General features: G+C 40.9%; 4 protein-coding genes across 4 annotated transcripts; all 4 read right to left on the reverse strand.

Moving 5' to 3' along the window:
- Positions 1–69: 69 nt before the first annotated feature.
- On the reverse strand, positions 70–2,596 carry LOC146246837 (high choriolytic enzyme 2-like). Its single transcript, XM_084683030.1, has 7 exons — positions 2,530–2,596; positions 2,111–2,266; positions 1,734–1,854; positions 1,357–1,535; positions 978–1,059; positions 714–838; positions 70–314 (listed from the first exon to the last, which is right to left on the reverse strand). Coding segments are annotated over exons 1-7 (708 nt in total). The 5' UTR covers positions 2,573–2,596; the 3' UTR covers positions 70–312.
- A 2,840-nt stretch (positions 2,597–5,436) lies between these two features.
- LOC146246838 (hatching enzyme 1.2-like) lies at positions 5,437–8,289 on the reverse strand. Its single transcript, XM_084683025.1, has 9 exons — positions 7,546–8,289; positions 7,415–7,445; positions 7,257–7,322; positions 7,009–7,161; positions 6,649–6,766; positions 6,307–6,485; positions 6,100–6,181; positions 5,780–5,904; positions 5,437–5,587 (listed from the first exon to the last, which is right to left on the reverse strand). Exons 1-9 carry the CDS (start codon positions 7,612–7,614, stop codon positions 5,562–5,564), a joined length of 849 nt encoding a protein of 282 aa, XP_084539151.1. The 5' UTR covers positions 7,615–8,289; the 3' UTR covers positions 5,437–5,561.
- A 5,212-nt stretch (positions 8,290–13,501) lies between these two features.
- Positions 13,502–16,085, reverse strand: LOC146246839 (high choriolytic enzyme 2-like). Its single transcript, XM_084683028.1, has 7 exons — positions 16,020–16,085; positions 15,601–15,756; positions 15,224–15,344; positions 14,847–15,025; positions 14,468–14,549; positions 14,204–14,328; positions 13,502–13,736 (listed from the first exon to the last, which is right to left on the reverse strand). Coding segments are annotated over exons 1-7 (708 nt in total). The 5' UTR covers positions 16,063–16,085; the 3' UTR covers positions 13,502–13,734.
- A 2,843-nt stretch (positions 16,086–18,928) lies between these two features.
- LOC146246840 (hatching enzyme 1.2-like) lies at positions 18,929–21,781 on the reverse strand. Its single transcript, XM_084683024.1, has 9 exons — positions 21,038–21,781; positions 20,907–20,937; positions 20,749–20,814; positions 20,501–20,653; positions 20,141–20,258; positions 19,799–19,977; positions 19,592–19,673; positions 19,272–19,396; positions 18,929–19,079 (listed from the first exon to the last, which is right to left on the reverse strand). Exons 1-9 carry the CDS (start codon positions 21,104–21,106, stop codon positions 19,054–19,056), a joined length of 849 nt encoding a protein of 282 aa, XP_084539150.1. The 5' UTR covers positions 21,107–21,781; the 3' UTR covers positions 18,929–19,053.
- Between the last annotated feature and the right edge of the window lie 1,982 nt (positions 21,782–23,763).

A 23,763-nucleotide genomic window follows, 5' to 3' on the forward strand; every position in this document is an offset into this window, starting at 1 on the left:
TACTAAAACACATCTCACATGTTATATGCCATGTATGATCTATTAAGGAAGACAGTAAAGTCAGTGATGTTCAGTTTGGTGCAAAGTTTATTGTAGAATCAAAGTCATGACACAAACTCTTAGGGGGATAGAAGTTCAGTCCAGGAAGATAAAACTGAGTACATGTAACAGAGGTGACTTGAAACACGCTTAGGAGGTCCCCTTGGTATAATGGAAGATTCCTGGGCTTCGGCAAGTCACAACGATTGTGGTGAGACCCTTGCACGGGGGTGCATCCAATATGGTGTGGATGTTTGTGCCCATCTGATCTCCTTCTGTAGAAACCAGACAACAAATGTGCAAACACAGTTACCATTGCTAAATCTAAAATAGTTTACATAAAAGTATTTACATATATGAATCAACTTCCTTTTACTGTATTATTTTAAGTAAGTAATTATACATATATTTCCAGTTTAATCCAAATGGTTCCATTGGTATTTTTTTATATAGACTATTTTTGTCAACTTTTAATGAGATTTGTGGAAATATGTTACACAATCAAAATATGTTGCTCTGAGTTCACAGGTGAGTGGAAAGCAGCCAGCAGAAGTGCTACAGATTCCAGAGTTAATACGACTACCAGTTTAATCTACAGTGAGGGGGAGTTTAGACTTTCCACACACCCCAACACTGTGTGGCAGTACTGTTGTATAACTCTCTTATGAACTTACAGCACTTGTACAGCGTGTTGAGCCTGGCCTTGTCATTCCTGCTCATCTCTTTGGCCTGGCCAAAGGCAACGTTGCTGTTGGGGATGGGGACCATGGTGGGCTGGCCGTTCTTAGAGAAGGCAGTCCTGTAGGAGACACATCCATGAAGGTTATTTTTTCTGTAGAACTAAAGTGTGGATTATTACCTGGTGATGTCTGTTTCTCTTAGACTGAAGTTTAGACTAGTCCCTGTGGTTGTCTCATAGGCAGAGATCCAGTACTGACCTGTGGTACTGCATGACGGAGCCATAGTCATAGGAGGTGCCCTGGTTCAGGGTGGCGATCTTTCTGAAGTTGTGCTCCATGCCTGAAAGTGTTGTAAGGGAAGAGACATTCAGTATACAGTGATATTATATTTATTAGTCAGCGAAGTACTCCTGGCTGGCTATCAAAGGTGCTCAATATGGCTCTTTACAATATATATCTACACAAAAGTAGGATACAACTTTGTGTGTACATATACAATGCATGTACATATTTCATATTTCTAATTCACAATGTTAAAGTAGCAAAGGTGGTTTGGGGCTACAATGGTGAGGTACTCTAGCACTGTCAAAGCAAGCATGTCAGGAGTGCGACACCCTTTTCTGCACTGCACACTCACCAGACTGGACGTTCTGCAGCACCACCCTAATGTGGTTGTCCCTGTCAGAGCGGGTCTGCTCGTGGTTGAAGCCCAGGGCGTGCAGAAGCTCATGCTGAACAGTGCCGTGGTACAGGCAGCCACTGCGAGCCAGAGACAACTCCTGAGCACCACCGCGACGACCAACAAAGGAGTAGCAGCTGCAGCACGGATGGAAATTGAGTCATGATCGTTGTATAGTTTAAGTTTTGAGACCAAATGCTCAAATTGTAGTGTTTTCTTTTGTGTCCTAAGTCAAATGGAACCAGAGACATGACGTTTATTCTCAGTAGTAAAAAAGTATGTCTATTTTAAGGTCTGATTAGATGTTAGACAGCTATCCTAGAAGATTTTTATACCCATTCTTAGACTGGATGCTGAGGTAGTCCCTGTCATCGTTGCGACGGGGTCTGAAGCGGATACAGGAGAAGGAGGAGAAGGACTCCAGACCTCTCTCAATGATGGACCTCTCCCTGGAGGCTGGGGGACGGAGAGAGAGGACACAGGAAGGAGACATGACAAGGGACAGGGAGGAGACAGGGGGGAAGACAATAGAACAGATAGTCATTCACTGTTTCTGAACTGTGATGGTATCTTTGATTTTGCTCCAGTTAGCATAAGATTGTGGCCTGTATGCTGGAACTGGGCTAGGATTATAAACAGCTGTACAAAGCAAAATTAACAAGCATTGTACTAGGCTTAGAGTTGCAATAGCAAGACTAGGCAATTTACGTACAGTACTGATTGGAGATGGCGTAGGGAATGTAGACCTTTCCGTCGGTCCACTTTCCCCACATGCAGCCACGGGAGGTGCAGGGGTCAGCGTTCCTCTCAGCCTCAGATTCCACAGCAATGTCACCGTCCATCAGGATTGGCATATCCAAGTCAGGGGCTACAGCAGAGGAGACCACCATCAAGAAGCAAGACACGTTTAAGGTACATTGCCAGATTTAGCCTTAAACCCCTCTTAATGTTGTCAAAATGTGCAGCATGTTCCTCAAAATGTGTGTCTCAAACATCCGTACTACTCCAGTCTTGTTTGTTTGGTGATCCAACAGGAGGTGTTTGCTATATATATTCTTCTACAATGTCTGGTTGAGTTGGTCCGCTAATAGCTTCTGTAGTATTAGTATGTTGAAGGGCTAACTGACTTACTCATGTTCTCATTGGCTCTCTCCAGCAGGGCAGACACAGACATATCATCTGATTGGTCCTCCACACTCTCTGCAAAGGAACTGAAGTTAGGGCTCTCTTAACACTCCCTTACAATGTGCAACATTACATACTCAAGTTTTGGAAAATGTAGTTCATCATGTTACACAGAACAAAAATAACTGTACACACCTGTCTGCAGAGCCGTAACAGTGATTGGAGAGAGATTTAGAAGAATAAGAAGTTATGGTATGTTAGTATATAAGTGACAAAGCACACAGCAGGATCTGTAGATATGGCACATAGGTAGACTAGGTGGTATACCTCCTCCTCTGCCCAGCAGGCAGACACCAGCAGCAGGGTCAGCAGGGTGAACTTGAAGGCAGACATCTGGAGGTAGAGAGGGAGATGCAAGGCTCAGCTACACCACAAACACACTGGAGGACTACAGAGTAGCAGAGGTGGTTCAGGGAGGAGGTAATGCTGCCAGGGACTCACCTTCAGTCTTCAGGTAAAGTAGACCAGGAGTAAAGAAGAGGGTCTTCTGATGGGTTAATATACATTTTTCGGGTCCAGGCGATGACGCCCCCACCTCCATATATGGGCTGGAGGAAGAACAGGGACACCTGAGTCAGCTCAACTGACTTGTCTGATTAGGTATGGGCCAGCAGAATGGTCTATATCAGTATGTCTGCCTGCCTGCCTGCATATGTCTTCTTGTCAATAAGTCTGTGTTTAAGAGTGTATATTTTATTAATTGAACAGTATTGGGTTCTCAATACCATCCGGAACAGTCAAGGATTTCCTGTGTTTTGATAAACTTAGTGATCCATGTTGATAATGTTCCAGTCACGTCAAGGCCATGTCCCTGGCTGATGTGTGTGAAAACAAACAGGTGTTTCATGTGCAATGTTTGGAAATGTTTCTGTCAGAGACTGGTTGTGGTGTATGAATAAGTCAGACACAGCAGACTTTTGACTCAGGCATGGGACTTAATTTCTACATTTTATTATTGGTATCCCGACTTCTCTTCACTTGGCCCTTACTGGCCCAATGATTGAAGAGCATTATTGTGTGTGATATTGCTATGATTAAAGCAAACGCTATGTGGTGATAGGCAATCTAACCACGCTTTTGCCTCCTTCTATGTCTTCCTCATTTGACAATAAACCATTTATTGTCCCTTTGTTCCGCCATGTTTCCCAAATTCATGGAGATGTGAGAAATAAAGCGTTCAGTCTGAGCTAGTTCGTTTCTTGAGGAATTGGTTTGTTTGCAGTCATTACTTCCAAGTTGTGTTGCTGTGTTTGTAAAGAACGCTAAAGGGCTGTTTGGGAAATAATTCCGACTGTCCCTACACAAAAAACACATACACATTCATATGAAACGCTCACACATTCATACTACTGAAAACGTACACACACATACATATGAAATGCTAGCACAGATGCATGTGAAACACGTTCACACACTCATTTATGAAACGCTCAGGTCTTATAAGGACGAGTAAGAATTTTTGAGAATGTTAGAGTGAGAGAACATTTTCACTAAATCTGATAAGAATTTCGGTATATCCGGAAGTCAATTCAGTAGTTAATAATGTTCTATGTCAGTATGTCTACTTGCCTGCATATGTCTTCCTGTCATTAAGTCTGTGTTTAGTAGTGTAAGTTTGCCTGTCTGCCTTTTTGTCTCTCTGTCTGACTATAGGCAGATTGCTATAGTTGAATAAATGAACAGTAGACTATGGTTTTCTCAATACAGTTTGGAACTGGGTCATTGACTACTTGTGATAGTTGCTAATGTTCCAGTCCTGTCAAGGCCATATCCCTGCTTATGTTTTGGAAAGCAAACAGGTGTTTCATGTTATGTAAGGACATAAAGCACCATTTCTTTAACTCAGCAAAGATGTATACAAAGAGTGCGAATTATACAATGACAATCGGGGGTTCAACTTCATTTCCAGGGTGTGTATTGACCCCCCCTCCCGACCTGTTGTTTTAATCAAAGTCTTAAACCCCCCCAACCCCCCCCCCCCCCCTGTAATTTACACCCTGTGCATACATGTTTTCTTAAGCATAAGCACACCTGTGAATGTTCTCTGGAGAGCAAATGGTTGACACCTTTTCTGGGTTCTGTATGTTTCAAATGGCACTTTCTACTACATAACTACTATGATCTTATAGGCTGGGAGACACCAGGCCTTTACCTCTTAAATGCTAAACTGGCTTTGCTTGATGTTTCTCACACCTCATTGTGTGATGATGTCCTGTTGCATTGGTAGTCATAACGTGAAGTGTTCAAATGTGGTCTGATTATTTATTTTTAAAAGTTGGGTATAAAAGGAATGTGGACCACAGTCTAGCCTTTTCTTCTCCTAGCTTTTTTTCTTGCTCACTCCTACTTCTTTAAAAAAATGTCTTTCTCTTTCTGATGTACAATACTCATAGTAGAGTAGGGAAGATGTAAAACCTTAATTTTGTAACAGATTCTTGACTTGTAATTTATTGAATTTATCAGCAAAAGCATATTTTCATTAAAATCTACAAAATAAAACAAATTAAGGAATGTTTCGATTTTTTAAGGAAATGTCCTATTTCTATTGTACTTCAACACACATAGTACAATAACTGCAATTCCAGAATGTTTAGTTCATACACTGTTCATTTTACCCCTCTTCCAAAGAGCACAGTATAGGTTTGGCCAATATAAAGTGAATTTGTTTAGAAATAGGGAAATGTACAAGAGAAAGGATGTTCTGTGTATTCACAATCTGACTGTTACTCATTGTAAAAAATAAAAAAATAATATCTTGTTCTCCTTATATAGGCGATATGTGACATGGTGACTGGAGTAATACAGTACAGAATGATAGTACAACAAACAAATGCAATGTTTATTTCAGTTTCAATAGGATTTTGGTACAGACCACAAAATGTGACTTGAGCTGACATGAAAATGTTTGCCAATGCCATTTTTATGCACAATACAGAAAGCTTTTCTTATGAACATTACGTCTTCAGAATATGCTACTCTTATATTGAGTCAACCCTGGTGCGATCTGAGAATGAAAGAGAGAGAGATGGGAGGTTACTATCAATCAATTCACAGATTATCCCTTATTAGACCAAAACAGCTGTAGTTAATTGTAGTTACAGTGGTTTACAGCTGTAATTAGATGGAGTTACAGTAGTTTACAGGTATTGTTTAATGTAGTCTACAGCTGTAGTAAGTTGTTCTGAGTGTCTCTTACTGCAGTTGTAGAGGAGGTTGATGCGCATGATGTCTATAGGGCTCATTTGAGTGGCCTGGCCAATGACCACGTTGTTATCTGGAATGGGAATGATGGTGGGTTGTCTGTTCTTGGAGAAGGCAAACCTACAGCAGCCACAAGGGACATTAAACACCCATACATACATACTCACATGTACAGTACAGGACCACAGTACATACATACAGGACAGGAGAAAGAGGATATTGTAATAGCTCTGTTCTCAGAACAGATATTATAATAACAGTATGGATTGTAGCCTGTATATCTAGTTGTATGTTGAGTTGGACTTTGTAACTGACCTGCTGTACTGCATGACAGAATTATAGTCATATGGAGTACCAAGGTTGTTGGTGTTGATCTTCCTAAAGTTGTGTTCTTGTCCTGCGAGTGAACAATATGGCAGAATAAGACACTTTCTTCACAAACAGGATGTTAGATATTGCACCGTTAATTAATTCATAATTACATTTGTATGTACAATTGGTTAGTTTCACTGAAACACCTACCGGGTTTGACATTTTCCAGGAGTATACGGACATGCAGATCACGGTCAGAGCGGGTCTGCTCGTGGTCAAAGCCCAGGGCGTGCAGCAGTTCATGCTGGACCACGGAACGGTGCACACACCCATTCCGAGCCAGAGACACCACCTGACCAGACCCCTGCCGACCCACATACGAGTAACATCTAAAAGCACAGGATAGAGAGATGCAAGATCAAAGATCCTCTCTAAAGAAAACTCATATAATAGAATACACACATAAGTATTAGCTGTTCATTTATTTGCATTGCTTTTCCAGTTCTGACAGAGGAAGAAATGTATGTGTATTTATACTACAGTTTTCTTCACCCTGAGCGACACTGGATGTCCACAAAGTCCCTCTGTGTTGTCTTGGGGATAAAACGGACACAGGTGCAGGCGGCGAAGGAGTTGAGACCATCCAGGATGACAGATCTCTCCCGGGATGCTGCACACAGAGACACCAGGATTGAGTCACACCGGTTCACTACTGAGGAACTACGGTCTGATTAGAGTCTACACCAGCAAGCCAAGATTCAACAAATAATTATAAATTCTAAGATTCTAACTTCTGAAATAGTTTGTAATAAAAACAGCATTTAAACTTTGATACTTTGAGGTGGTGAGGGGTCATTTTAATGGTCCCTCACAGCCCTGATTTAACAGGTTCCACAGAGGATCCACACTCACAGTAGACGTTGGCGATGGTGAAGGGCACATAGACATTGCCGTCAGCAGCCTTGGGCCACTTGCAGCCTTTAGCCGTGCAAGGATCAGCATTTTGCAGTCCTGTCTTCACCGCAATGTCTCCGTACATGACCAATGGCTCATCCAGACCCTCCCCTGAAGGAGAGGACAGTAAGTAATTGTCTCAGGTTGAAGTTAAGAGTTTAGATTAGTTGAGTTGAGTGTGTAATGTGATCTGCTTGTTGCCTCACCAACATGGATATTGGCTCTCTCCAGTAGGGTTGAGACAGCAAATTCATCAGCTTCTATGCTGTTGACTGTAAGACCCAAATAACAAAAGAGACAAATGGTTATAAAGGTATCACTGTACCAGTCATTTTTCAGTTACCATAAACAGATTAAGGTTTACCTTCTTCCTCTGAACTTTCTTCAAAAAAAGCCTAAAGAAGTTGAAGAGATGAGACACAGTATTCATAAGGTAATAAATTGTCAATATAGAGTTTGGTAAATCTAATAGTTCACAAGGAGACTGAACCTTACCTTTATATAGTAGCCCTGAGTGGAGCACAGGAGAGCCGAGAAGATGGCAAAAACGCAGAGAGGTGACATGATAGAGATCGCCCTACAGACAGCCTATAGGGGAGAGCACCCTGGAAGTTAAACACTGCTGTTTATATACCTCTCCAAACTGTCCTCAATTGCATTAGCAAGAACCAGCTGACCAGGAGTACATTGCTAAAGAGCAGGGGATCTGGACCAGTTCCTAGAAGTATGGTTATTACGGGGAAGATAAGAGTTATGCAAAACTACAGCTCAATATTTTCACATTTTAGCCTAATATTTTGAAAGATTGTACAGTATCAAAGACATTTTGTGTTCTGCCTTTTTTATTTGATCTCATGCTGACTTCAATCTAATTTGAAACTGTACAATCTTTGAAAATGTTACGCTGTTAAGTGATAAACATTTTGAAGATTTGAAAATGGAATGTTACAGCGTCTGTTTGAAGTCAAATGTGTCTATAAACAATCTTTGTAAAAGCAGAACAAAGGTTTGCAGACAAGTTTAACAGGAGTGAAGTTATAGATTTCTAGCACCTGCATTGTATCTATGCAGGTTATGCTTTTTGACCAAATATAAATGACACCAGACTTTAAAACAGAAACTCACAGTGTCTTTATTAATAGATTAAAATTCATGATACACACTAAAATTGCAACAACTATTTTTTTTATATCCAATAATCTTTGCAATCCTTCAGCAGCTGTTGCATAGGCTGGGGTGAGAAAGAAGTTGTGAATCAGATGATGAAACATTGTTGTCACACTGTGGGAGTTTATGTTTCTAAACATCTGCAGGTTTGTGGTTTCTTGCTAACATTATGTTGCAAATAAAAGATGTAATCCAGTTCTCAAACCTGCAATGTGGTCCTGATGCATATATCCCTAGCCCTTGTGCAGTCTTAACATTCTGTATACTCTCCCTGTCCTAAGCGTAAAAATGACACACCTTCACCAAACCACAAAAAAAAGCATCTTAATTTAATTTTAACCCACTAATCTAGTTTGCATGAAGAAACAACTTGTCATTCATCACAAACTTTGTGAGTATGTGGGGTTTACCTCTTTAACAGTGCAAAAAGACTGCATTTAATCAGTGGACAACCATTCGTTTTCATTACAGCAGACCTGTCATAACTGTTTTCTTTACTAAGGGAGAGGTGTGTTAGTCAGATACCTCCTCTTCTAAATCATTGTTCTCTTGTTCCTTCTGGACATCTGAAAATATCAGATCTACGACCTGTAGATCTGAGACCCTAAATCTGTTGGGCACTAAAATGCAGTCATGGCTTCAGCAAAGAATACTGGGGGTACTGTCATTTGCGGCACCTTAACAGCCTCTGACTGCATTCCCCATTAGTAAACAATGCTTTCAAGACATTTTTATTTTGTATTTTATTAACAAGTCTCTCAATAAGAGTCATTGTGATCCTGGAGGAAACATCTGGTCCAGCCAATCATTCCAAAGTATCGTTGGACTCCCGGAACAAGTGCGTCTTGAGCCTTTTCTTGCAAGTGGGGAGACAGTCAGTGTCTCTGATGGAGGTGGGGTGTTGATTCCACCATTGGGGGGCCAGACAGGAGAAGAGCTTGTGTTTGGACCAGGAGCTCTTGAGTGGTGGGACCACCAGACGGTTGTCAGAAGAAGACCGTAGGTGGCGGGTGGGGGTGTAAGGCTGGAGCATAGACTTGATGTAGCTGGGTGCAGTCCCAATCACCGCTCGGAAGGTCAGTGCCAGGGTCTTGAATCTATTCATTACCATGAATGAGCTGCAATAGACCACCAGACAAGTTTAACAGGACTGAAGTAATAGATTTCTAGCACCTGCATTGTATCTATGCAGGTTAGGCTTTTTGACCCAATATAAATGACACCAGACCTTAAAACAGACACTCACAGTGTCTTTATTAATAGGATTTATAATACACACTAAAATTGCACAACAAAACATTTTTATTAAATATTCTTTGCAACTTTTCAGCAGCTGATGCATAGGCTGAGGTGAGAGATAAGTTTTGAAACAGATGATAAAACATTGTTGTGTCGACTGTGGGAGTTTGTGTTCCTCAACTACTGCAGGTTTGTGGTTTCTTGGAAACAGGATGTTGCAAATAGAGATGTAATCCAGTTCTTAGGTGTTCTTAGGCAATGTGGTCCTGATGCATATATCCCTAGCCCTTGTGCAGTCTTAACATTCTGTATACTCTCCCTGTCCTAAGCGTAAAAATGACACACCTTCACCAAACCACTAAAAAAAAGCATCTCAATTTAATTTTAACCCACTAATCTAGTTTGCATGAAGAAACAACTTGTCATTCATCACAAACTTTGTGAGTATGTGGGGTTTACCTCTTTAACAGTGCAAAAAGACTGCATTTAATCAGTGGACAACCATTCGTTTTCATTACAGCAGACCTGTCATAACTGTTTTCTTTACTAAGGGAGAGGTGTGTTAGTCAGATACCTCCTCTTCTAAATCATTGTTCTCTTGTTCCTTCTGGACATCTGAAAATATCAGATCTACGACCTGTAGATCTGAGAGCTGAGACCCTAACCCTGTTGGGCACTAAAATGCAGTCATGGCTTCAGCAAAGAATACTGGGGGTACTGTCATATGCAGCACCTTTACAGCCTCTGATTGCATTCCCCATTAGTAAACAATGCTTTCAATACATTTTTATTTTGCCTGAAATTTGGTTTAGTTTGTCTAAAATTGTTTTTATTTTGTCTCTGAACTTAAGTCATGTATGGGATCATGGAGGGGAGATGCTGCACATACAACAGAAAGATTTAGTTGTGTGTCTCTCTGCAAAGGAACAGAATTTAGGGCTCTCTTTACACTTCCTTACAATGACCAACATTACATACTCACTACAGTACATTTCAGGCATGTAACACTTTCCTAGTCAAAGTTAGCAGGGGGTGCATTGCATTTACATCAAAAGGAAAACAAGGCTTGCCATGAAATGCTCTCCCCCCACATACATTTCTTCCCTTCTACCCCAGCGTCATGTACATTTAATAGCATGCATTTAATACCAATACATGTGTATGTATAGGTTGGACAGGTCTGAAGACAGAATAGTCCATATTGGGGGATTATTATGTTTATTTTTTTCATTTATTTCATTGACTTAAACAATAAGAGTAATATTTCCTATCTTTAAAAAATGATTTGATGGTGACAACATTTCTTCTGATGTTGATAGAGGTTTTATAGTAATTGTCTTTTGTAGGCTGTAAGCATGTGAACCTTTGGTCAGCGCAGGCTAACTGCATTAAAATCACATGCCTTTGAACCTACATCAATATGAAGAGCCATGTGAGATACTTTGAACTTGCTAAACAAAATAAATTTCCTTTGGTAATCATTAGCTGGGGTATATTTCCTCAGAATGTAATGTCGTGGAGCAAGAACGTTGCGGATTTTGTGAATAACATCTGTTATTTACTCAGATAACCAACATTCTTCTCTTGAATTCTATAACAAAGAAAGTATAATGTGAAACATCTGTGCCCCCTCCGTTTGGATGCGATATCAAAACGAAGTCCTTCACTTTGTGATTCCGAGTGGTTGGCGCGCGCTCCCGCAAGTGGGTGCTGTCACGCCAGAGTCTAATATGGAGGCGGCGAAGGAGTCTAAATTATGTGGTCATGCCAAAAACTGTCCTAGTGCCAAACCTGTTCTGACGTCACAATGGCGCTCAGATCCAAGGATGCTAGTGGGAAACTGCCTATTTAAACCAATTTAACAGATTTGAAGTTTTCACTTGTTCGATAGCTAGTGCTAGCTAGCTTTTTTCGTGGAAAACAAAAACGTATTTAGCATCGATTTTAACGGGAAGGCAACACGTATATTATTCTACCTGCGCGTTGCTGCCTCAGCAGAGTAGGTTAAATTGGTTTACATAAGCCCAAATACAAAACTTCCTACCTAACAACCAGTATAGCAACCAGGACAGTTTCCGCTAACACGCGTAACTATCTCAGGAATTTAAGGTCGGCATAGCGACGGATGTAGCCTGGCTTCCAGCCCAATTTAACCCCGCCCACAACAAAAATTTGGTCGGGAAGTTGGGTCTGGAGGGGCTCGTATTGGGGACAAACTATATAAAACCAGGAGCTGGGCAGACCAATGAAATTGCCAGGGCGGGCTTTATACGATAATGGACAGATGATCAACAGTAAAGTAATCAACAATGTCATGAAAGAGCGCTTGGGTTGAACAGTTCGGTTGAAACACGCCCGATAGTCACAGCACAACGGAGATTTATAAGACTCATATTTTTACTAGAATTATGAGCTTGACAACATCAGGCTACGTCGGATGCTTCCTTGCATCGGAACGGCATCGTGACGTCAGATAGGAAAGTTTTTGTCGTGACAGCGCCATAGCGGATCGTGCCATTCGAGCATTCTTTAGGGCTGTGTTCGAAAACTTAGACAGCTGTCTTAATCCTTGATGTCTTACTAGACAGGTGTCTAACGAGACAGCTCTCTTCGGGGTAAGGTATCTTAAAAACCGTTGTTTTTGAACAGCCTATTAAGACAGGATGTACGTCATCGCGCTGCGTGTACTTAAGTGCTTGCACTAGCGCACTTTGTCAGACCGCAGTCAATTGCATTGAGTTTGTTGTCACACTAAGTCAAGTTAAGCTGTATTTAAACTTGTGTTAGATATAAGCGCAATAGCTCATAACATTTGTGTTTGTATTTCACTCAATTGATAGGATTATGATTAAACGCAGCAACTAGTGTCTGCATTGCACTGCGATGCTAGCTACTGTACGTTATCGAAAAGTCGGAGCAAATTTACAAATTAGGAGTGTTATCAATAAAATAAGTACATTTTCAACAACAACACTGCCCAATTCTCGATACATTTTTATTCAGATACTGATTTATAAGTACCGTTTAGCTGAAATATGAATTGTAAAAACGTAGAGCAATGGCGGTGAAAGGATTCTGTTTAACTTGTTGCCTACGGTAACCCCGCGCACAGAATTATGGGTAATACGTGCCGCCATTAAGACAGCAAGGCAGCTCAGATGCTCTCTTAAAAAATGACCGTAATGTGACGTATTTTAAGGTATCTTATTAGACAGGAAGAGAAGATTTAAGACATTTCGAACAGACATCGCTGTCTTAAAAGGAAGGAAGGACGCATTTTAAGAGTTTTCGAACAGAGCCCTGGCTCTCAAGTGACACGCATTGAGAGTGACAGTCACTCATTTTGGTCTTTAGTCACGACCTCCCGCCACACATTGTATTTCTCACGCAAAAAAAATATATTTATAATATATTTAATACGCCGCAGCACCCAACGCCACAGCACCCAACCAAAATTCTTCTGTCCGCCCCACTTCAGTTCTTAGTAGAGCCTGCCACTTATCAGCTAATCAAAAAAAAAGAAAGGGTCTATACAATAGCCAATCGTAAAATAGCACCATTGTATCTAGGTAAGATTTGATGCAACAACCAATAGAAAAAAAGCATACCTGTAATCTTTCGAATTTCACTCTTGCCTGTCTTCAAAACTTGAGAGCCCTGATTATTTTTTACCTGATACTCCACACCACCCTCTGGTCAAAAAAAATATAATTTGACACAAGAGAGATTATTCAAAATGGTAGTGAAGCGTCTATTAGCCAAATTATTTTGCCTGAACGGGAACCACTCGATCAAACAATATCACACAAAGCACTGCAAGCCCCTTGGGTCCTATCCCAAAACACATGACGACTGGCAACTTCATACCCAGTTATAGAGATAAGGAGATGCACACAGACACACTGTAGTTAGATGCCATCTTTGACCAATATTACTGATATTTTTCAGTTGTAGTTTTCTGGTCATAAATTGAGTCCGAAATTACTAAAATATGCATTTTATATGTCATGTATTATCTATTAAGGAAGACAGTAAAGATGTATAATATGGTTACAAAATGTATTGTAGGATCACAGTCATGACACAAACTCTTAGGGGGATAGAAGTTCAGTCCAGGAAGATGAAACTGAATACATGCAACAGAGGTGATTTGAGACACGGTCAGGACGTCCACTTGGTATATTGGCAGATTCCTGGGCTTCGGCAATTCACGATTGTGGTGAGACCCTTGCAGGGTGAAGCATCCAAAACAATGTTGATGTTTGTGCCCATTTGATCTCCTGTAGAAACGAGACAACAAACGTGCAAACACAGTTACCATTGCTAAATCTAAAATAGTTTAAATAAAAGTATTTACGTATTTAAATCAACTTCCTTTTACTGTATTATAAATAAATACATGTAAATATTTATAATTCCAGTTTAATCCAAATGGTTCCACTGGTATTTTTAATATATGGACATTTTTTGTCTAACTTAGAATTAGTTTAATCAGATGTGTGGAAATTTGTTATACAATTAAAATATGTTGATCTGAGTGCATAAGTGAGTGGAAAAAAGTCAGCAGAAGTGCTAAAGATTCCAGAGTTAATTAGACGACCAGCTTCATCTACAGTGACGGGGGCTGATGTAAAAAATGAGCAGTCTTTGTCTGCACCTTTTTGTCTGATATAACAAGGAGTTTAGACTTTCCACACACCCCAACACTGTGTGGCAGTACTGTTGTATAACTCTCTTATGAACTTACAGCACTTGTACAGCGTGTTGAGCCTGGCCTTGTCATTCCTGCTCATCTCTTTGGCCTGGCCAAAGGCAACGTTGCTGTTGGGGATGGGGACCATGGTGGGCTGGCCGTTCTTAGAGAAGGCAGTCCTGTAGGAGACACATCCATGAAGGTTATTTTTTCTGTAGAACTAAAGTGTGGATTATTACCTGGTGATGTCTGTTTCTCTTAGACTGAAGTTTAGACTAGTCCCTGTGGTTGTCTCATAGGCAGAGATCCAGTACTGACCTGTGGTACTGCATGACGGAGCCATAGTCATAGGAGGTGCCCTGGTTCAGGGTGGCGATCTTTCTGAAGTTGTGCTCCATGCCTGAAAGTGTTGTAAGGGAAGAGACATTCAGTATACAGTGATATTATATTTATTAGTCAGCGAAGTACTCCTGGCTGGCTATCAAAGGTGCTCAATATGGCTCTTTACAATATATATCTACACAAAAGTAGGATACAACTTTGTGTGTACATATACAATGCATGTACATATTTCATATTTCTAATTCACAATGTTAAAGTAGCAAAGGTGGTTTGGGGCTACAATGGTGAGGTACTCTAGCACTGTCAAAGCAAGCATGTCAGGAGTGCGACACCCTTTTCTGCACTGCACACTCACCAGACTGGACGTTCTGCAGCACCACCCTAATGTGGTTGTCCCTGTCAGAGCGGGTCTGCTCGTGGTTGAAGCCCAGGGCGTGCAGAAGCTCATGCTGAACAGTGCCGTGGTACAGGCAGCCACTGCGAGCCAGAGACAACTCCTGAGCACCACCGCGACGACCAACAAAGGAGTAGCAGCTGCAGCACGGATGGAAATTGAGTCATGATCGTTGTATAGTTTAAGTTTTGAGACCAAATGCTCAAATTGTAGTGTTTTCTTTTGTGTCCTAAGTCAAATGGAACCAGAGACATGACGTTTATTCTCAGTAGTAAAAAAGTATGTATATTTTAAGGTCTGATTAGATGTTAGACAGCTATCCTAGAAGATTTTTATACCCATTCTTAGACTGGATGCTGAGGTAGTCCCTGTCATCGTTGCGACGGGGTCTGAAGCGGATACAGGAGAAGGAGGAGAAGGACTCCAGACCTCTCTCAATGATGGACCTCTCCCTGGAGGCTGGGGGAGGGAGAGAGAGGACACAGGAAGGAGACATGACAAGGGACAGGGAGGAGACAGGGGGGAAGACAATAGAACAGATAGTCATTCACTGTTTCTGAACTGTGATGGTATCTTTGATTTTGCTCCAGTTAGCATAAGATTGTGGCCTGTATGCTGGAACTGGGCTAGGATTATAAACAGCTGTACAAAGCAAAATTAACAAGCATTGTACTAGGCTTAGAGTTGCAATAGCAAGACTAGGCAATTTACGTACAGTACTGATTGGAGATGGCGTAGGGAATGTAGACCTTTCCGTCGGTCCACTTTCCCCACATGCAGCCACGGGAGGTGCAGGGGTCAGCGTTCCTCTCAGCCTCAGATTCCACAGCAATGTCACCGTCCATCAGGATTGGCATATCCAAGTCAGGGGCTACAGCAGAGGAGACCACCATCAAGAAGCAAGACACGTTTAAGGTACATTGCCAGATTTAGCCTTAAACCCCTCTTAATGTTGTCAAAATGTGCAGCATGTTCCTCAAAATGTGTGTCTCAAACATCCGTACTACTCCAGTCTTGTTTGTTTGGTGATCCAACAGGAGGTGTTTGTTATATATATTCTTCTACAATGTCTGGTTGAGTTGGTCCGCTAATAGCTTCTGTAGTATTAGTATGTTGAAGGGCTAACTGACTTACTCATGTTCTCATTGGCTCTCTCCAGCAGGGCAGACACAGACATATCATCTGATTGGTCCTCCACACTCTCTGCAAAGGAACTGAAGTTAGGGCTCTCTTAACACTCCCTTACAATGTGCAACATTACATACTCAAGTTTTGGAAAATGTAGTTCATCATGTTACACAGAACAAAAATAACTGTACACACCTGTCTGCAGAGCCGTAACAGTGATTGGAGAGAGATTTAGAAGAATAAGAAGTTATGGTATGTTAGTATATAAGTGACAAAGCACACAGCAGGATCTGTAGATATGGCACATAGGTAGACTAGGTGGTATACCTCCTCCTCTGCCCAGCAGGCAGACACCAGCAGCAGGGTCAGCAGGGTGAACTTGAAGGCAGACATCTGGAGGTAGAGAGGGAGATGCAAGGCTCAGCTACACCACAAACACACTGGAGGACTACAGAGTAGCAGAGGTGGTTCAGGGAGGAGGTAATGCTGCCAGGGACTCACCTTCAGTCTTCAGGTAAAGTAGACCAGGAGTAAAGAAGAGGGTCTTCTGATGGGTTAATATACATTTTTCGGGTCCAGGCGATGACGCCCCCACCTCCATATATGGGCTGGAGGAAGAACAGGGACACCTGAGTCAGCTCAACTGACTTGTCTGATTAGGTATGGGCCAGCAGAATGGTCTATGTCAGTATGTCTGCCTGCCTGCCTGCATATGTCTTCTTGTCAATAAGTCTGTGTTTAAGAGTGTATATTTTATTAATTGAACAGTATTGGGTTCTCAATACCATCCGGAACAGTCAAGGATTTCCTGTGTTTTGATAAACTTAGTGATCCATGTTGATAATGTTCCAGTCACGTCAAGGCCATGTCCCTGGCTGATGTGTGTGAAAACAAACAGGTGTTTCATGTGCAATGTTTGGAAATGTTTCTGTCAGAGACTGGTTGTGGTGTATGAATAAGTCAGACACAGCAGACTTTTGACTCAGGCATGGGACTTAATTTCTACATTTTATTATTGGTATCCCGACTTCTCTTCACTTGGCCCTTACTGGCCCAATGATTGAAGAGCATTATTGTGTGTGATATTGCTATGATTAAAGCAAACGCTATGTGGTGATAGGCAATCTAACCACGCTTTTGCCTCCCTCTATGTCTTCCTCATTTGACAATAAACCATTTATTGTCCCTTTGTTCCGCCATGTTTCCCAAATTCATGGAGATGTGAGAAATAAAGCGTTCAGTCTGAGCTAGTTCGTTTCTTGAGGAATTGGTTTGTTTGCAGTCATTACTTCCAAGTTGTGTTGCTGTGTTTGTAAAGAACGCTAAAGGGCTGTTTGGGAAATAATTCCGACTGTCCCTACACAAAAAACACATACACATTCATATGAAACGCTCACACATTCATACTACTGAAAACGTACACACACATACATATGAAATGCTAGCACAGATGCATGTGAAACACGTTCACACACTCATTTATGAAACGCTCAGGTCTTATAAGGACGAGTAAGAATTTTTGAGAATGTTAGAGTGAGAGAACATTTTCACTAAATCTGATAAGAATTTCGGTATATCCGGAAGTCAATTCAGTAGTTAATAATGTTCTATGTCAGTATGTCTACTTGCCTGCATATGTCTTCCTGTCATTAAGTCTGTGTTTAGTAGTGTAAGTTTGCCTGTCTGCCTTTTTGTCTCTCTGTCTGACTATAGGCAGATTGCTATAGTTGAATAAATGAACAGTAGACTATGGTTTTCTCAATACAGTTTGGAACTGGGTCATTGACTACTTGTGATAGTTGCTAATGTTCCAGTCCTGTCAAGGCCATATCCCTGCTTATGTTTTGGAAAGCAAACAGGTGTTTCATGTTATGTAAGGACATAAAGCACCATTTCTTTAACTCAGCAAAGATGTATACAAAGAGTGCGAATTATACAATGACAATCGGGGGTTCAACTTCATTTCCAGGGTGTGTATTGACCCCCCCTCCCGACCTGTTGTTTTAATCAAAGTCTTAAACCCCCCCAACCCCCCCCCCCCCCCCCTGTAATTTACACCCTGTGCATACATGTTTTCTTAAGCATAAGCACACCTGTGAATGTTCTCTGGAGAGCAAATGGTTGACACCTTTTCTGGGTTCTGTATGTTTCAAATGGCACTTTCTACTACATAACTACTATGATCTTATAGGCTGGGAGACACCAGGCCTTTACCTCTTAAATGCTAAACTGGCTTTGCTTGATGTTTCTCACACCTCATTGTGTGATGATGTCCTGTTGCATTGGTAGTCATAACGTGAAGTGTTCAAATGTGGTCTGATTATTTATTTTTAAAAGTTGGGTATAAAAGGAATGTGGACCACAGTCTAGCCTTTTCTTCTCCTAGCTTTTTTTCTTGCTCACTCCTACTTCTTTAAAAAAATGTCTTTCTCTTTCTGATGTACAATACTCATAGTAGAGTAGGGAAGATGTAAAACCTTAATTTTGTAACAGATTCTTGACTTGTAATTTATTGAATTTATCAGCAAAAGCATATTTTCATTAAAATCTACAAAATAAAACAAATTAAGGAATGTTTCGATTTTTTAAGGAAATGTCCTATTTCTATTGTACTTCAACACACATAGTACAATAACTGCAATTCCAGAATGTTTAGTTCATACACTGTTCATTTTACCCCTCTTCCAAAGAGCACAGTATAGGTTTGGCCAATATAAAGTGAATTTGTTTAGAAATAGGGAAATGTACAAGAGAAAGGATGTTCTGTGTATTCACAATCTGACTGTTACTCATTGTAAAAAATAAAAAAATAATATCTTGTTCTCCTTATATAGGCGATATGTGACATGGTGACTGGAGTAATACAGTACAGAATGATAGTACAACAAACAAATGCAATGTTTATTTCAGTTTCAATAGGATTTTGGTACAGACCACAAAATGTGACTTGAGCTGACATGAAAATGTTTGCCAATGCCATTTTTATGCACAATACAGAAAGCTTTTCTTATGAACATTACGTCTTCAGAATATGCTACTCTTATATTGAGTCAACCCTGGTGCGATCTGAGAATGAAAGAGAGAGAGATGGGAGGTTACTATCAATCAATTCACAGATTATCCCTTATTAGACCAAAACAGCTGTAGTTAATTGTAGTTACAGTGGTTTACAGCTGTAATTAGATGGAGTTACAGTAGTTTACAGGTATTGTTTAATGTAGTCTACAGCTGTAGTAAGTTGTTCTGAGTGTCTCTTACTGCAGTTGTAGAGGAGGTTGATGCGCATGATGTCTATAGGGCTCATTTGAGTGGCCTGGCCAATGACCACGTTGTTATCTGGAATGGGAATGATGGTGGGTTGTCTGTTCTTGGAGAAGGCAAACCTACAGCAGCCACAAGGGACATTAAACACCCATACATACATACTCACATGTACAGTACAGGACCACAGTACATACATACAGGACAGGAGAAAGAGGATATTGTAATAGCTCTGTTCTCAGAACAGATATTATAATAACAGTATGGATTGTAGCCTGTATATCTAGTTGTATGTTGAGTTGGACTTTGTAACTGACCTGCTGTACTGCATGACAGAATTATAGTCATATGGAGTACCAAGGTTGTTGGTGTTGATCTTCCTAAAGTTGTGTTCTTGTCCTGCGAGTGAACAATATGGCAGAATAAGACACTTTCTTCACAAACAGGATGTTAGATATTGCACCGTTAATTAATTCATAATTACATTTGTATGTACAATTGGTTAGTTTCACTGAAACACCTACCGGGTTTGACATTTTCCAGGAGTATACGGACATGCAGATCACGGTCAGAGCGGGTCTGCTCGTGGTCAAAGCCCAGGGCGTGCAGCAGTTCATGCTGGACCACGGAACGGTGCACACACCCATTCCGAGCCAGAGACACCACCTGACCAGACCCCTGCCGACCCACATACGAGTAACATCTAAAAGCACAGGATAGAGAGATGCAAGATCAAAGATCCTCTCTAAAGAAAACTCATATAATAGAATACACACATAAGTATTAGCTGTTCATTTATTTGCATTGCTTTTCCAGTTCTGACAGAGGAAGAAATGTATGTGTATTTATACTACAGTTTTCTTCACCCTGAGCGACACTGGATGTCCACAAAGTCCCTCTGTGTTGTCTTGGGGATAAAACGGACACAGGTGCAGGCGGCGAAGGAGTTGAGACCATCCAGGATGACAGATCTCTCCCGGGATGCTGCACACAGAGACACCAGGATTGAGTCACACCGGTTCACTACTGAGGAACTACGGTCTGATTAGAGTCTACACCAGCAAGCCAAGATTCAACAAATAATTATAAATTCTAAGATTCTAACTTCTGAAATAGTTTGTAATAAAAACAGCATTTAAACTTTGATACTTTGAGGTGGTGAGGGGTCATTTTAATGGTCCCTCACAGCCCTGATTTAACAGGTTCCACAGAGGATCCACACTCACAGTAGACGTTGGCGATGGTGAAGGGCACATAGACATTGCCGTCAGCAGCCTTGGGCCACTTGCAGCCTTTAGCCGTGCAAGGATCAGCATTTTGCAGTCCTGTCTTCACCGCAATGTCTCCGTACATGACCAATGGCTCATCCAGACCCTCCCCTGAAGGAGAGGACAGTAAGTAATTGTCTCAGGTTGAAGTTAAGAGTTTAGATTAGTTGAGTTGAGTGTGTAATGTGATCTGCTTGTTGCCTCACCAACATGGATATTGGCTCTCTCCAGTAGGGTTGAGACAGCAAATTCATCAGCTTCTATGCTGTTGACTGTAAGACCCAAATAACAAAAGAGACAAATGGTTATAAAGGTATCACTGTACCAGTCATTTTTCAGTTACCATAAACAGATTAAGGTTTACCTTCTTCCTCTGAACTTTCTTCAAAAAAAGCCTAAAGAAGTTGAAGAGATGAGACACAGTATTCATAAGGTAATAAATTGTCAATATAGAGTTTGGTAAATCTAATAGTTCACAAGGAGACTGAACCTTACCTTTATATAGTAGCCCTGAGTGGAGCACAGGAGAGCCGAGAAGATGGCAAAAACGCAGAGAGGTGACATGATAGAGATCGCCCTACAGACAGCCTATAGGGGAGAGCACCCTGGAAGTTAAACACTGCTGTTTATATACCTCTCCAAACTGTCCTCAATTGCATTAGCAAGAACCAGCTGACCAGGAGTACATTGCTAAAGAGCAGGGGATCTGGACCAGTTCCTAGAAGTATGGTTATTACGGGGAAGATAAGAGTTATGCAAAACTACAGCTCAATATTTTCACATTTTAGCCTAATATTTTGAAAGATTGTACAGTATCAAAGACATTTTGTGTTCTGCCTTTTTTATTTGATCTCATGCTGACTTCAATCTAATTTGAAACTGTACAATCTTTGAAAATGTTACGCTGTTAAGTGATAAACATTTTGAAGATTTGAAAATGGAATGTTACAGCGTCTGTTTGAAGTCAAATGTGTCTATAAACAATCTTTGTAAAAGCAGAACAAAGGTTTGCAGACAAGTTTAACAGGAGTGAAGTTATAGATTTCTAGCACCTGCATTGTATCTATGCAGGTTATGCTTTTTGACCAAATATAAATGACACCAGACTTTAAAACAGAAACTCACAGTGTCTTTATTAATAGATTAAAATTCATGATACACACTAAAATTGCAACAACTATTTTTTTTATATCCAATAATCTTTGCAATCCTTCAGCAGCTGTTGCATAGGCTGGGGTGAGAAAGAAGTTGTGAATCAGATGATGAAACATTGTTGTCACACTGTGGGAGTTTATGTTTCTAAACATCTGCAGGTTTGTGGTTTCTTGCTAACATTATGTTGCAAATAAAAGATGTAATCCAGTTCTCAAACCTGCAATGTGGTCCTGATGCATATATCCCTAGCCCTTGTGCAGTCTTAACATTCTGTATACTCTCCCTGTCCTAAGCGTAAAAATGACACACCTTCACCAAACCACAAAAAAAAGCATCTTAATTTAATTTTAACCCACTAATCTAGTTTGCATGAAGAAACAACTTGTCATTCATCACAAACTTTGTGAGTATGTGGGGTTTACCTCTTTAACAGTGCAAAAAGACTGCATTTAATCAGTGGACAACCATTCGTTTTCATTACAGCAGACCTGTCATAACTGTTTTCTTTACTAAGGGAGAGGTGTGTTAGTCAGATACCTCCTCTTCTAAATCATTGTTCTCTTGTTCCTTCTGGACATCTGAAAATATCAGATCTACGACCTGTAGATCTGAGACCCTAAATCTGTTGGGCACTAAAATGCAGTCATGGCTTCAGCAAAGAATACTGGGGGTACTGTCATTTGCGGCACCTTAACAGCCTCTGACTGCATTCCCCATTAGTAAACAATGCTTTCAAGACATTTTTATTTTGTATTTTATTAACAAGTCTCTCAATAAGAGTCATTGTGATCCTGGAGGAAACATCTGGTCCAGCCAATCATTCCAAAGTATCGTTGGACTCCCGGAACAAGTGCGTCTTGAGCCTTTTCTTGCAAGTGGGGAGACAGTCAGTGTCTCTGATGGAGGTGGGGTGTTGATTCCACCATTGGGGGGCCAGACAGGAGAAGAGCTTGTGTTTGGACCAGGAGCTCTTGAGTGGTGGGACCACCAGACGGTTGTCAGAAGAAGACCGTAGGTGGCGGGTGGGGGTGTAAGGCTGGAGCATAGACTTGATGTAGCTGGGTGCAGTCCCAATCACCGCTCGGAAGGTCAGTGCCAGGGTCTTGAATCTATTCATTACCATGAATGAGCTGCAATAGACCACCAGACAAGTTTAACAGGACTGAAGTAATAGATTTCTAGCACCTGCATTGTATCTATGCAGGTTAGGCTTTTTGACCCAATATAAATGACACCAGACCTTAAAACAGACACTCACAGTGTCTTTATTAATAGGATTTATAATACACACTAAAATTGCACAACAAAACATTTTTATTAAATATTCTTTGCAACTTTTCAGCAGCTGATGCATAGGCTGAGGTGAGAGATAAGTTTTGAAACAGATGATAAAACATTGTTGTGTCGACTGTGGGAGTTTGTGTTCCTCAACTACTGCAGGTTTGTGGTTTCTTGGAAACAGGATGTTGCAAATAGAGATGTAATCCAGTTCTTAGGTGTTCTTAGGCAATGTGGTCCTGATGCATATATCCCTAGCCCTTGTGCAGTCTTAACATTCTGTATACTCTCCCTGTCCTAAGCGTAAAAATGACACACCTTCACCAAACCACTAAAAAAAAGCATCTCAATTTAATTTTAACCCACTAATCTAGTTTGCATGAAGAAACAACTTGTCATTCATCACAAACTTTGTGAGTATGTGGGGTTTACCTCTTTAACAGTGCAAAAAGACTGCATTTAATCAGTGGACAACCATTCGTTTTCATTACAGCAGACCTGTCATAACTGTTTTCTTTACTAAGGGAGAGGTGTGTTAGTCAGATACCTCCTCTTCTAAATCATTGTTCTCTTGTTCCTTCTGGACATCTGAAAATATCAGATCTACGACCTGTAGATCTGAGAGCTGAGACCCTAACCCTGTTGGGCACTAAAATGCAGTCATGGCTTCAGCAAAGAATACTGGGGGTACTGTCATATGCAGCACCTTTACAGCCTCTGATTGCATTCCCCATTAGTAAACAATGCTTTCAATACATTTTTATTTTGCCTGAAATTTGGTTTAGTTT

This window comes from Hypomesus nipponensis, chromosome 19 (genome assembly GCF_054491055.1).
Source record: "Hypomesus nipponensis isolate SF chromosome 19, ASM5449105v1, whole genome shotgun sequence".
Taxonomy (NCBI): domain Eukaryota; kingdom Metazoa; phylum Chordata; class Actinopteri; order Osmeriformes; family Osmeridae; genus Hypomesus; species Hypomesus nipponensis.